This window comes from Penaeus vannamei, chromosome 32, assembly GCF_042767895.1.
Source record: "Penaeus vannamei isolate JL-2024 chromosome 32, ASM4276789v1, whole genome shotgun sequence".
NCBI classification, from domain to species: domain Eukaryota; kingdom Metazoa; phylum Arthropoda; class Malacostraca; order Decapoda; family Penaeidae; genus Penaeus; species Penaeus vannamei.
Genome location: NC_091580.1, coordinates 9,336,175 through 9,351,174, shown reverse-complemented (window position 1 = coordinate 9,351,174; position 15,000 = coordinate 9,336,175). Strand labels below are relative to the sequence as shown.

General features: G+C 34.3%; 1 protein-coding gene across 4 annotated transcripts in view; it reads right to left on the bottom strand.

Moving 5' to 3' along the window:
• The window catches only part of LOC113823518 (serine/threonine-protein kinase SIK3), a 100,936-nt gene that overhangs the window by 72,035 nt on the left and 13,901 nt on the right, over positions 1 to 15,000 (bottom strand). For all 4 annotated transcript variants that reach the window (XM_070144692.1, XM_070144693.1, XM_070144691.1 and 1 more), the window contains exons 2-8: positions 14,119 to 14,299; positions 5,765 to 5,926; positions 2,226 to 2,350; positions 1,538 to 1,661; positions 893 to 984; positions 620 to 760; positions 150 to 306 (exon numbers count right to left, since the gene is read on the bottom strand). In XM_070144692.1, coding sequence (XP_070000793.1) covers positions 150 to 306; positions 620 to 760; positions 893 to 984; positions 1,538 to 1,661; positions 2,226 to 2,350; positions 5,765 to 5,926; positions 14,119 to 14,299 — 982 coding nt within the window. The remainder of the gene's footprint in view (positions 1 to 149; positions 307 to 619; positions 761 to 892; positions 985 to 1,537; positions 1,662 to 2,225; positions 2,351 to 5,764; positions 5,927 to 14,118; positions 14,300 to 15,000) is intronic.

The window sequence follows — 15,000 nt, the reverse complement described above, 5'->3', positions numbered from 1 at the left end:
AAAAATGGTTATCCTGGTTACTGGTGGGAAAGGGGATAAACCTAAACAAGAATATTCTTCACAATGCACCCTTGTTAACCTTAATTTTTCAATTCTCCATTGCTAAAGAACAAAAAAGCATGCAACATAACTATTTTGGTTGGCCTTACCTGTGGTAATGGATGACTTTCTGTGATGTGTGGGAACAACTGGGAGTGGCTGTGGGTACAAGGCTATCGATGGGGAAGATGCAGCTGATTCTATCAGTTGTTCCTCAAGAAGATTATATATGGCACTAATACGATCAAACCTTGCCCCATGCACGGACTGAAATACAAGTTATAATAACGTCAGTAACAAAGGTTTATGTATATGCATCAATTTTCATAAATTAAATTAATCAGTCAACTTCAATTAATAAACTAACATATATTTTCTTAATATCATTTTGGCTAAATATATTATATATGTCAACCCTATCAATGAATAATGCAAAATCTATTGACAATCATTAACAGAACAAAGTTCCAACAAACTTTTGGATATCTAAAAAAAACACAGAACATATTTTCCATACATATCCAAAACTTACAAAGATTCTACATGGTAACAAATAATACTATAGAATGATGAAGCTTACCTGAAGGATTTTCTCCCTATCGAGGCTAGGAATATTGTGTGTCATGTGCTCTATTACTTGAGCATTGTCAGGAGGGGGATTGTCACTCTCTGGAGTATTGTAATGCTGTAACACTTCATCAATTCTTGGATCAAGACTTTCCTGAAATCCATAAAAAATGTCAAAATACATCTATCAGTGTTCTATTTGCTATTTTATTACTTATGCAATAGGTGATGAGGAGAAATAATGATGTACTGTCCCTGAAAAAAATAATAAATACAGTATCAATACCTGTGTTATCCATTTATGCTGCATTATCCTTTCTATACTTAATCTTCTGTCTGGATCCACTTGCAGCATCTTTGTTATCAGATTCTCACATTCTGGAAATAGAAGGCACATGAGTTGAAAATATGATTCTGTCATAGTATTCTCTGTCAATTAATACATTAAAAACATGCCAACACGGTAAAAAAGTTAAGCTTGCATTATTATTCATGCATCTGGCTGTTTGATCAAATAAGACTGAGAAAAATGTTCTATTTGGTTTCTATGTCAGTCTATATATCATGGGTTTCTCTCCATGAAATAGCCAAAGAGTTCTAAAATATGATTAAGGATTATGCCATGTTTGAGCCAGTATAAGCTTCATAATATACATTTTTTAGTCTCCAGAATTTAATTCATAAATTCTACAGACCAAATATATCATATTCACAACGTAATCCTCTCAAATAATTCCTCCTTACTTATCAATCACAACTATACACTTTTAAGATTTCTTTTCCGAAATGGAACAAATATTTATGATACATATTTTCACTCCATAGTGTTTTAAATTATGAAATTATTCACTTTTGAGAGGAGGCTTTAATGTTCATTTCCTCTAAATAAAAGTAATAAAAAATGCATGGATCTAATATTTTAAAATCTTACCTGCAGACATGAAGAAAGGTATTCTAAATTTCCCTGCTACAACAATTGATCGTAGGGTCTGCAGGGTATTTGCATCAAAAGGCAGGTAACCACACACCAGAACATACAATATAACTCCCAAACTCTGCAAAAGACAATTGAATAGTAAGCTTTACTGAAAAAGATAAATCACATGGGGAATTAACTATAATGTCTCCCCTTACAAGAACCAACTCTTTTATAATGGATCCTAGCTATCACAGAGATGCTTTGGTAACCTTTACATCCCCCCCCTTAACCCATTCACGCCGATATATTTTGAAGCCAAAAATAAAATATTCCAGGCGGCTACAAAATCGGCGGGCAGAGCTTCCCCAGAGTCTGTCCACCCGCCGGCCGCGGCCCACTACTGCGTTGGAGCATGAGCCCCAATACAGCGTCACACTGGCGGGACGCCCAGCAATGTTTATTTTTTCGGGTCTCATATATGAGACACCCATCGCTAATGGGTAAAAAATAAAAATGACAAAATTATCAGCGTGATCCCCACCAGTCCATTTGTATGAAGATCCACAAGATATACCAAAAAGGAGGACACCAACAGAAGCATTACCATATCAAAAGGGCTCTTCAGTAATACAGATAAGGTGTCCACCTATTTACTCTGTATAAAGAAAAGAAGAAGAAGAAAAAAAAAAAAAATACTCACCCATATATCTGCCTTTGGGCCATCATATGCTTTGCCTTCAAAAAGTTCTGGAGCAGCATAAGGAGGTGAGCCACACCATGTTGATAATAAAACACCAGGAGTATAGAAATTACTGAAGCCAAAGTCTGAAACAAGAGAAAAAAGTATAAAAACTTGTGATACAATGCACTATACCATAATCAATAACAGATGATGTTTAAATCTTTAATGATTAATGGTTAAAAACAAACAACTAACAACTGTGCTAGACATCTAGGTCATATAGCACAATGGTAAAGTATTGTGGTGAAAAGAATAAAAATGTGTTAACAAGCAGAAGATGGGATATGTGTCCATGGACTTAAGGAAGAGGAGGGCATAGGATAGAATGTGGTAGGAGAAGATAGAGAAGAACTATTTGGCTGCCTGGTGCAACAGGTAACTTGAGGAGGAGGAGGGGTGGGAGGGGTAAGCATCAGGGAAGTGGTATAGATTGGAGTATCTAGTTTAAGATTGGAAAAGGAATTTGATTGGGGAAGAGGGGAAGTAGATATAGGATGGTTCAGGGTAAAGGGAAGAGATACTGGGGGAGATGCTGAGACATCTTGAGAAGATGGGAGGGGAGTAGAGTGAAGAATAGTCTTAGAATAGGTAGAGACAGAAAACCTTTCTCCCCATGCTTCTTCATGAGGCCTAGTTTGAATCTGAGAACTACTACCAGACATTTGAGATTGTACGTAGGGCAGCTCCTATAAAATACCACCACAATTGCCATGTGTACATGACTGAGCAAACAAATTGAACATCCATGACCAGGGTGGACACACGGAGGGCAGTGGGCTGTGGAGCGATAGTGTTTAGCTGGGTAAAAACACCAACATTTCTGACAGTGACAAGGAAAAAGTCAACACGGTCGGCTTCACTAGTAAGAACCTTATGGATGAGGTCATGTCTATGGAAGCTAATCTTAGCAATATTGGTGTAGGATTAACACTGCCCTCTAAGAGGAATAGCATAGCACTGTACTGCTACAGCATCATAGTCAACAAAGCAGGCAAGTAGGTCAGTCTAACCAGTTCTTATTGTAGATAGGACAATCAGCTGGGGAGATTGAAACAGTTTGAGTTTAACACATTGGACCCAGATGACGTTGTGGTCACATCATAGAAAAACTTAAGCTGAGGGGCAGGAGATGTGAACGTGCCATCAATCGGACAATCTGGCCACAGGCTGGATGACAAATCTTGTCGTCATGAGCAAATAAACAAATTTGGAATGTAACGTGCCTAAGCAGTGACTGAAAGAGCACCAGCTCCTGGGAGGACACCATTTTCATGCTGCGCACCATATTCCTGGACGATGGGATCAGCGGCGCATGTTGTACTACATAAAATTGAAAATTATGAAAAAAATAGATATATGATACAAATAACCAAATGTTCCATATCTTTTCTTTTTTTTTGCACTGAGTTATTTACTACATGGAGAGATGATTTGGAGTCTGTGCAAGGAAGATAAGCAATTATAAAAGATGAATATGGACATTGGAAAAATGCGATGAAGCTAAAAAAAAGTTTACAAAAAATAACTTTGCAAAGGGGAGGCACAGAGTCTTGTCACCGCTGCACGACTGGGATGTTGGCCACTTATATAACCCATTGCCAGGGTTTTTAGCACTGTGATTTCCATGATGCAACTGGATCCAAAGAATTAAGAGAGGAGTGAGGTTCTGTAGGCATAGGTTTACCAGTGAGGTCAGTAAGAGCTGATAGTGAATGATCTTGCAATTCACATATAACTGTGATAAGGCATGAGCAATTGGAATTGGAATAACTGTGAAAGGAAACTTTACCTACTTGTTTTTGGAGACATTTTTGGAAGAGAAGGGTATTGTCAGATTAAGGGGCTGCAGGGTGAATCACAAAGAATCATTCTCACTTAGCTGGGCTAAAGAGAGTACTCAAAAGGTTTGTAGAGAAGGAAACATCTAAAAGAAGAGGGTAGGAGGAAGAGGGTGGGGGGGTTGAGTAATAACCTGAGTGGGTGGTTCGGGATGGATAGAGTTGTCAGCAAACATCATTGAGGGATTACTAATCTCAGAGGTTGGAGCCATGGTCAAAGGAGAGGCAGGGATCAGGAAACTAGTGAAATCAAATTTAGATACACTAGTTGATGAAAGGGCAATCCTTAATGCCACTAATATGGCTAAAAAAATCATTATTGGTCATGGCGAGCCAAATATAAGTGGGGAGAAAAATGGTCTACCTGTCAGGGTTCCTATAAAGGGTAAGGGCTAGGCAATACCAAGTGAATAACAAACTGACACAAAATCAGCCTTTCATCCTTTCAGCAAGGTTCTCACATCTTTGGAAGTGGACAGAAGAAGGGGATAAAGAGAAGTACAAGAAAAGGGGGAGGAGAAAAGACCATGTAAAATTAGTTGAGACGAGGGTTGAGGTCCAAGGCAGGGGAAGTCCCATACACTGGGCCTCAGTCACCACCTCCCAAACTGAGGTCCAAGGGAGAGGTGGTCCCCTACATTGAGTCTTAGTCAGCGCTTCCGTATTCCCCCCCACACATACAACAAGCAGAAGCCCCCCCCCCCCAATACAACAAAGATCAAAGGACTGGGAGAGGTGGTTGCTGTTTAAAGATAAAAAGCACATAAAAAGATAATTTCAAAAGCAATTCTCTATCTAACTTAACTATTCTAAACCGTATCATCATCTGAGTCACTTTTTGAGTTATAGGTCAGTGCCATACAGAGTATATATGTTTTCACTTTGTAAAGGACTTACTCCATGAAGGACAGGAGGCATAAAGAGATGCTCTTTCTCTCTCTTTCTCTCTTTCTTCAGTCAGTCAGTCAGTCAGTCAGTCAGTCAGTCAGTCAGTTAGTCAGTCAGTCTGTCTCTGTCTGTCCATCTATCTCTGTCTGTCTGTTTGTCTCTGTGTGTGTGTCTGTCTGTGTGTCTGTCTGTCTGTCTGTCTGTCTGTCTGTCTGTCTGTCTGTCTGTCTGTCTCTGTCTGTCTCTGTCTGTCTGTCTGTCTCTGTCTGTCTGTCTTTCTGTCTGTGTGTGTGTTTGTGTGTGCGTGAGAACGCTGCAGATGCAACTGTGATGCATCAGTAGTGTTCTCATCTATAAATCTTGCTGCCTTGTATTTGATCTCAGGTGATGCCTCTCTTTCTCTCCTTCTCTCTTTCTAACCTTTCCTCTTTCTCTCCTCTCCTTCTCTAATTCTCTCCTCTCCATCTCTAATTCCCTCCTATTTTTCTCTTTCTTGTGAAAATATTTGAAAAGGATCACATGCACATCAAAATTGGTTCACACAAGTAATTCATATTAGGACTATAATTAATTATAGAAGCAGCCAAACTCTGGATTGCAAGCCAAGTCCTACATATATTTACAAAATATAACTATAATCAAATCAAATAAAACATTATACAGATAAAAAGTCACCTGCTTTTGTACAAAGTAAAAGTCTAATAAATGTCTTCAAAATAAATAGATAAAATGCCTCACTTCTGCAGACGATACTTGAAGACTATTACTCACCTGCCAGCTTGATATTAAGATCTTTATCTAAGAGTAAATTTTCAGCTTTGAGATCTCTGTGGACAATCCCACGTTTGTGACAATAGCGCAGAGCTGCAACAATCTGCATGAATTTGGTTCTTGCTTCTTTTTCTATCATCCTCCCATTATTTACAACATAGTCTGCAATAAAGGAAATACATCAGGAACTACTGCATATGAAAAACCTGCAAAAAAAAAAATAAAGCATATGAAACATTTGCAGAAAAACAATATGAAATAAATAATTGCAGCTATTACACTAGAGGACATGCACACACACACACAAAAAAAAATCTGAAGAAGGGAACTCAGTATCATTAGAATCAAAACAATGGAATAAAAAAAATTCAAGTTAATGTCAGTTATTAACAAAATTTCAAATATAAATTGAACTTGATTCTCAGTGCAACGTTACTCAATCGCATTACTCTTTCAAAGCTATTCTAAACAAAATATTACACAGAATTCAACTAATACATGCAGTCACTACAGGCAACCAGTTAAGCCAATCACCTACTAATGTAGAAATATTAATAGAAGAAAGTAAGACCTTCAAAAAATAAAAAATACATGAAATAAAAAGTCAGTTAATTAACAAAAAATAATCAACACATTTTTAATGGAACTCCTTCACTGGAGTATTGACCCACAGCCACAGGGTCAGAAAATAGTTTCTAAAAAAAAAAAAAAAGCATAAAAGATTGAACAAGACCAATATACAGGAATACTACTATATATAAATTACACATGCAAAACACATCCTGAGGTACTCAAAGTCTATATGAAAAAAAAATAAAAAAAAAAAAAAATAAATAAATAAATAAATAAAAAATAAAAAATAATAATAATAATAATAATTCTAAAAATTTCCCAATAGTTTTCAATTTGAATCTAACATTTTTTTCGGCCATTCATGCTTTCAAACTTATCGTTCTTCATTATGGTATACAAACTGAATGCAAGACATTTATAAAGAAAAACTTTTGTGTAACTGGGTAATTAGGCAACCAAATAATTAGACTATTTGTAATCAACAATCTATGATACATGGACTGCACAAGTTAACTTTTTAAATCTAGAGAGCATGTCATATCTTTCAGAGAAGAAACATGATAAAAAAATTTAAAAAATAAAAATAATAATAATAATAATGATAATAATAATAATAATAAAGATGATGATGATGATGATGATGATGATGAATAATTCACCAACTTTCTGCTGCCTATCTGCACTAAACAGTGCCAAGATACGAAGTGCTTCCTCACGTCCCTTAGCACCCAGCCATCGCTACATCCTCTCCTGATCCACACCTACCCACACCATGTCTGCCCTACTATTAGTACCACTCATGCCTATGCCACCCTCCTGACGAAGGAGCTGAAGATGTATTTGCGCACTCTACATTGCCACTCTCGCCAATGTGGCCTACTTGCCTTGCCAATTCTTCGCAAACCTTCATCAGCACAACCATGAAGTTTGCAGTTCTACCCTCCATCACCAATACTTCCTTAGTATCATTAAAATAAGTATATCTATTAGCACAAGATTAACTATTGCCATTCCTGCACCTGCCCAAACCTTACATATGAGTTGCCTTCTTTCTCAACGAACACACACTATTAATTCTATATTACAAAATTTCTCTCTGTCAATCAGTTTTAACAACACAATTAACAACACACTGACACCAGACTAAAGTGACACACCCTCATTACCTCACATTTCATTCTCCTGCCCTTACAATTCTTTAACTGGTAAAATTATGGTGTTTGTGTTCTTTTTCTGTATGATCATTGTTGTTCTCACACTGCACATTTCATTATATTCTATTTTCTCTCCACACAAATGACTATGTGCAAGTTTATTAAACTATTGAAATGTTCGGCTGATCCTCTTATACTATTCATTTTTACTTTTCATTGTAACATTACAGTTTTCACCTGCATATTGTATCACTACTAGTAGGGACTTCATTACTCCTTCTTCTGAGTGTGAATATCATTATGTCTTTCATAATGCCTGTGTTTATACCTGTTTTTCTAATACTTATCATGCTAACGTCACTTACTCACACACATGTTGATTACCTACTTTTACCCTTTACCCATTTTCAAGACCACACTATACAGAATTAACTCTAGGATTATGAACTGTACTACACACCATCCCCTTGACTTCTAACTAAACCCAACTCATTTTCATGACGTCATCTTGAAATTTGATATCTTGTCCTCAGTAATAATTTATGCTTCTTTAGTTTTAAGTTACTAGTGAATATGTAACATGTAAAAAACTGATGGAGCTCATTCTGTTGCAAATAATGGCAATACACAGCAGATATCAATTTCAAGCACAGCTCAAGGCTGCAAACACTACACCGAGAAGTTATGCATATTTTGCTTACACAATAAATACAACTGACATGCCCGAGATATGCACATTTAGAATTAAGTCCAGGCCCAGCTGGCCCAATGTGTACAAAGCATAAGTACTTGTAAGTTTATTTCTAGCTTAGCTCATGGACATAAGCGAAGAAATCTGCACCCCACCACAATGAGAAGTTACAAGCATTTTCAAAGAGGATGGTTATGATTGATGCCATTGTTAGAATTAAGCTCAGGCTCAGCTACCTTTTTGTATCCGAAGCATAAGTACTTGCCTATTCAGCCCAAAGACATGGAAGTCTTGATCATTCATTTTTCTCAATTCTTTATGATGGTACTATACTGAACTTACTAATCCTAACAATGCCAAGTAATTAAAACCTTCTCACTTGAAACATGACCTTTCCTGTGACACTGTTCTTGTTATGCTCTCATTTTTCTGAAATCTTAGAAAGGTTACTGACAAATAAGTTACTATCCTCCTCCTTAGCCCCTTTACTGGCCTGGTACTTTAATATTTCAGCCTTTGAAGTCAATGCGACCCTCCTTGCTACTGAATGTTGCACCTCACTGAAAAGCCTCCATCACACCTGCTACTCTGGCACATGACAACCTGAGCAAGCATCAGATCACCAGGAACCATCTGTTGACGCCTAACAAAACTTGTATCCTAACACACCATCAGTGCTCAAGATGTTGCAGACAGCTTGAGGACAAGCCTTGCACATGGCCGAGCAATGCAAACAATATTGTTCCACACCTCTGTCCCTGGTTGAAACAAAGGCTGTATCTTCTTGTCAAAGTCTTCTCGAGTCTACATCACCAGAGGAAGCAAATGTTTCGCACCTTCCACACTGTCAGATGGAGAGACAGAGATGACGACAGACCAAGACATATGGTCCAGCTCATCACCACTCCACCCTTGGCATCCGGGGGGACAGGGGATCCCACTGGGGTCTTACATCTACCTTCAGCAATAAACCCACAAGCCAAGATCCGCTTCATTCACCTGCACTATAGCCACACTCTCTCGTGGTGGTCTTATATTCACATATGATAGCAGAATTGCTAACGTCCATGCTCACAGTTGTCCTACATAATTATGTAACTTTCTATTTGCTATTATATCATTTGTTTAGCCCTGACAGTAGTCAATGAAAGAATATATTTCTATCACTTGCATAAAAATTATGAAAATTAATGCTACATAAAAAGAAAACTGTACACAACAATATCAGTGAATATATACATAAGTAGGACTTAAAATATTTCACTATGGTTTAGAAGCACCAAGTAATATATAAAGTTTCATTACAAGATCTAAAATCTGATGATGACATAATATTTCCCTATATTTCTAAAATATTTTATATTATTACTTGTCCTGATTACTTGTCCCTAACATGAATGACAGAAATAAGCAAAATTAAAACTTTAATACCTGTCATGCCAAAAAACTAAAAAGGTATTGTCTGTACCAAAGTGCAATTTTAAAGCTCCTAAAACTCTACATAAGCGCATAAGATGATAAAGGACAAAATGGAGACACAACTCATGAGGGGAGCACTTGGGCAAGAATTCTTGCCGATAAACCACAAACTGTACCGTTCCCTGCTTAAATCATTTGGATCAGTAGGCAAGACTTGTTCAGTGATGCCAGATATGTGGAAGTGTCTTTCTATAAAGTACAAATCATAACAGTTCTTGGAGAGTATGGAAATGTCAAAATAATACACAACATATACATATCCCGGGTTTTAAACGCAATAGAAAAGTATTCCTATCAACAATCTTGGAGAGAGATATCTTAGGCATAAGTTGAGGGTGGAGTTTATTTTACTGGTGACTGGTAACAGCTGGAGCGCGTATTTCTAAAAACTGACAGGCTAGCGCCGCATCAAGATGGCAGAGAAGTAAATAAATCTACCCTAAATCTATCTCTTTAATAAGCGCAATATTTTCTCCTATATACATATACTGAGCCCCTAAAACAGTGACATGCACTTCCAATTGACAACCCTTGCACTCTCAGGCACTATCAAAACAAATGAACATTACTGAATTGAAATGTAGGTCTACCCATTTCCAACTATATGATTTTATGAGGTTGAAAAGAATAGTCACCAAATTCAATATCAATAGAAGAATGTTGCTAGAATTTTTCAGACTATTTCACTTAAAATATTCTCTATTTCATTAAATAGTAGATATATTCTCAATTTGGAGAGACAAGGAGTTTAAAAGTCAGAGATAAAATGTTTGTCTTATAATGATTTATGACTTATTAGAAAAAAACTTTTCATTCCCATAATCTTCATTATCTCCTTTCTTTTTCAGTTATTTTCTATTTCTTTGAATAAAATTTCATATAAATTACAGAATCAGATACCATAAAAATTATTTCTTTCATAAAATATTAAACAGTTCTTGGCCAACGGCCACATTCGAAGGATTGTAACCAGTGAGGTAAGCGACTGAGGCTGTTGCCATGGTGACGGTACACCGCTTGACTTAGCAAGCTAAAGTCTAGCCATCTACAGGGATCGTTTGAGAAAGCAAGCAAAATTATTAAGTTAGCAAGAAAAAGCTTTGAAATTTTAGGCAAGACCTTTCCCTGCTTAACCCCTAGCCAGTGGGCGGCATGTACGTACATGCCATGCCTGTTGTGGACCGAAAGACAGGTAGCATCGTGTCATGCCCATTCCCGCGCCACTGGCTCGCCAGATGGAGTTTGTTTTTCTCCAATAGTAGCGGCTTCATTTATATGGTAAGGATTTTAGGCAATGGCACCTATAATAAAGATAAACCTTCAAAATTTAAATATTTTAATAAATTATAGCAAAATAAAAGCTTTTAGGTGCTAAATGTCGCACGCAAACTACCGATCGAGCCGGGAGTAAACAGGGGAAATTGCCGATGCGCGCCAACAAGCCCATCCATACATCCACTTGCCAAACATTTTTACCCGTCGGCACTGGGTTAAAATGACTTTAATATGAAACAATTGGCCTTCTAACCAAATCAATGTATAAGACTAAATACTAGGAAATTAATTTTGATCCACAATAAGTAAAACCTGACACTTCCCTGTCTATACTTCCCCTTCTATGTTGCAAAAAACAGCAAGGCAAAAACTTTAGGCATCACTTTTCCCTGATTTCAACCACTTCCATACACAACAACTATTTAAATACTCAATACCTATACACAAGAGAACTACACAAAACAAAAAACAAAAACAAAAACACACATAAATAAAAACAATGCAGAAATAAACCAGCATGCTCACCATTTATCTTTTAAGCACTTATCATTCAAATTCAATTTCCTAAGCTATCAATGCTCGGAGTAGCTATGTGTATATTGGTACATGAACTGTTATCTATAATATTGCTCGATTATAGGTTTTACACATATATTTCTCCATAAGTGCTTAGTTGCCAAGAAGTCCTTTACAAATATTATTTGACCTCATTTATTTACCCCATTCCTTTACTTTTTGGGAAAATATATTTCATTTTCACTTCCATCATTGTTGTCAATATTACAATAACAATAATAATAACACTACTAACAACATTACTATAACTGCTATTATTACAATTACTACTATTACTACTATCATTACTACTACTACTACCACCACTACTACAATAAATATTGCTAATAATAATAATAATAATAATAATAATAATAATAATAATAATAATAATAATAATAATAATAATAATAATAATAATAATAATCAAAACACCTACAACAGGAATAGCAACAATAGGAGTAACAATAACAATACTAAAACAAATACAAATTCCCATGACATTGATGATGATGATAATAATGGATGATAATGATGATAATGATGATGATGATGATGATGATGATGATGATGATGATGATGATGATAATGATAGATGATGATGATGATGATAATGATGGATGATGATGATGAAGATAATAATGAATGATGATGATAGCCTATGATGGTGATGAGATAATGATGATGATTGATGATGATATGATGATGATGATGATTATTGATGATGATATAATAATGATGATATAATGATTATCAATGATGATGCTGTTAGATAAATAATAATGATGATGAGATGATTATCAATGATGATGATGTTGGATAATGATATAATGATGATTTTTGATATGATGATGCTCATTGATGAGAAGATGATTATTGATATGATGATGATGATTAATGATGATATGATAATGATGATATGAAAATGATGATATGATAATGATGATATGAAAATGATGATATTATCATTATTGATGATACAATGATAATATGATTATTGATGAAAGATGGAATAATGCATTACCGCATTTTCTATCATGAACATTATAACCTCTCCAATCGGGATTCAATCCCTCACTGCCAATGCACGTGAATGCAAGATGGCCGCTCTACCACTCGTACACGACCCACTAAAAGGAGTGAGAAACTAGGAGCTTACTAGCATCCATAGAGGTTACCTACCTACTCATACATGAGTAAGGATAACGAAGTTTCACACTCACTCCCCAAGGGCACTTGGTATTTATGGACAGAGCAAGACAAATCCCAAATCAGATAACCTGAGGTGCATGAAAGATGGAATAATGCATTACCGCATTACCAAATGCCCACAGGGAGTGAGTGTGAAACTTCACTATCCTTAGGTAGGTAGGTAACCTCTATGGATGCTAGTAAGCTCCTAGTTTCTCACTCCTTTTAGTGGGTTGTGTACGAGTTGTAGAGCAGCTGTCTTGCATTCACGTGCATTGGCGGCGAGGGATCGAATCCCGATCAGAGAGGTTATAATGTTCATGATTATAGATAAATATTGATGATGATGATGACTGATGATTATTATTGATGATGATTATTGATTATTATTGGTGATGACATGATGATTATTGATGATGGTGATGATTACTGATGATGATGGTGGTGATGATTGATGATATGATGATTATTGACATGATGATGATGGTGATTATTGATATGATGAAGATGGTGATGATATAATGATGATTACTGATGATGATGGTGATGATAACAATAATAACAATAACAATAACAATAATAATACTGCAATAATAATAGTAAAAAAATAATAATAACAAATGCAATTTTGATAATAATAACAATGTTAATAATGATAATATTACAAAAATAATATTTTAATAATAATAATAATAAATCTATGGAAGAAAAATCTTGAAAATCTAAGTAATATGGTAACTAACCACTTATAGAACTCATCAAATGAAAAGAATAAATAAATAAACATTATAAATAATAAAAAATTACCAATAATAATTACATTCATCATCATCATAATAACAATAATGACGATGATGATGATGATGATGATGATGATGATGATGATGATGATGATGATGATGATGATGATGATGATGATGATGATGATGATGATGATGATGATGATGATGATGATGATGATGATGATGATGATGATGATGATGATGATGATGATGATGATGATGATGATGATGATGATAATAATAATAATAATAATAATAATAATAATAATAATAAAAATAAAATAATAATAACAATAACAAAAATAATGATGATAATACTTCTACTACTATTACTACTGTTTCTAGTACTACTACAACAACTACTACTACAACTACTAATACTACTACTAATAATAATCTGATAACAATAATAATAACAATAATAATAATTTAATAATAACAATTTGCTAATAATAATAATAATAATGATGATGGTAACAATAATAATAATAATAATAATAATAATAATAATAATAATAATAATAATAATAATAATAATAATAATAATAATAATAACAATAATAACAACATGATGATACTACTAATAATAACAGCTATACATATAAAAACAACGAAACTATAGTGGACAATTCACAGTGTTTGCGTGGGACTCACCAAATAACTCCCCGTAGCTGGCATATTCTGTGACCAAAAAGATCTTGCGCTCTGTTTCCATAACTTCATAAAGGCGGATGATATATGGGTGCCTCAGCTTCTTGAGGATCTCTATCTCCCGTAAAATTTTTCTCAGGTTTTCTGCATCGATTTTAGTTTTGTCAATTATTTTAATAGCAACCTGAAAAAAAAGAAAAATTATAATACTTGCAGAGAAAAAAATTCACATAATCTTACATAAAATAAAAAATAAAAAAAGAAAAGAAAAAAAGAAAAAAACTTAATGCCTGCATAAAATCTTATGAATACATACTGAAATATGAAATATCTATAAGTATTAAAAATATATTCTCAAACAGCTCAAAAACGAAGGTAAAAAAAAAGAGAGAGAAAAAGAAACAAATCTAAATAAATTTAAGTCTTACTAAACCATGTATAAATAAACATATATTGGTAGATTGATACACAGACAGACAGTCAGCTACAGAACTAAATAACTAGAAAGATAGGTTGGTCTGTGTTTGTGCATGTATTTATAGATAAAAAATATATGTACACACAAGTATAAATGTATCAATATAATATATATATATATATATATATATATATATATATATATATATATATACATTTATCCATATATATTTATATATATATATATATGTATATATATATATATATATGTATATATATATATATATATATATATATATATATATATATATATATATACATATATATATATATATATATATATATATATATATATATACATATACATATACATATACATATACATATACATATACATATATACATATATATACATATATATATATATATATATATATATATATATATATATATATATATATATATTAA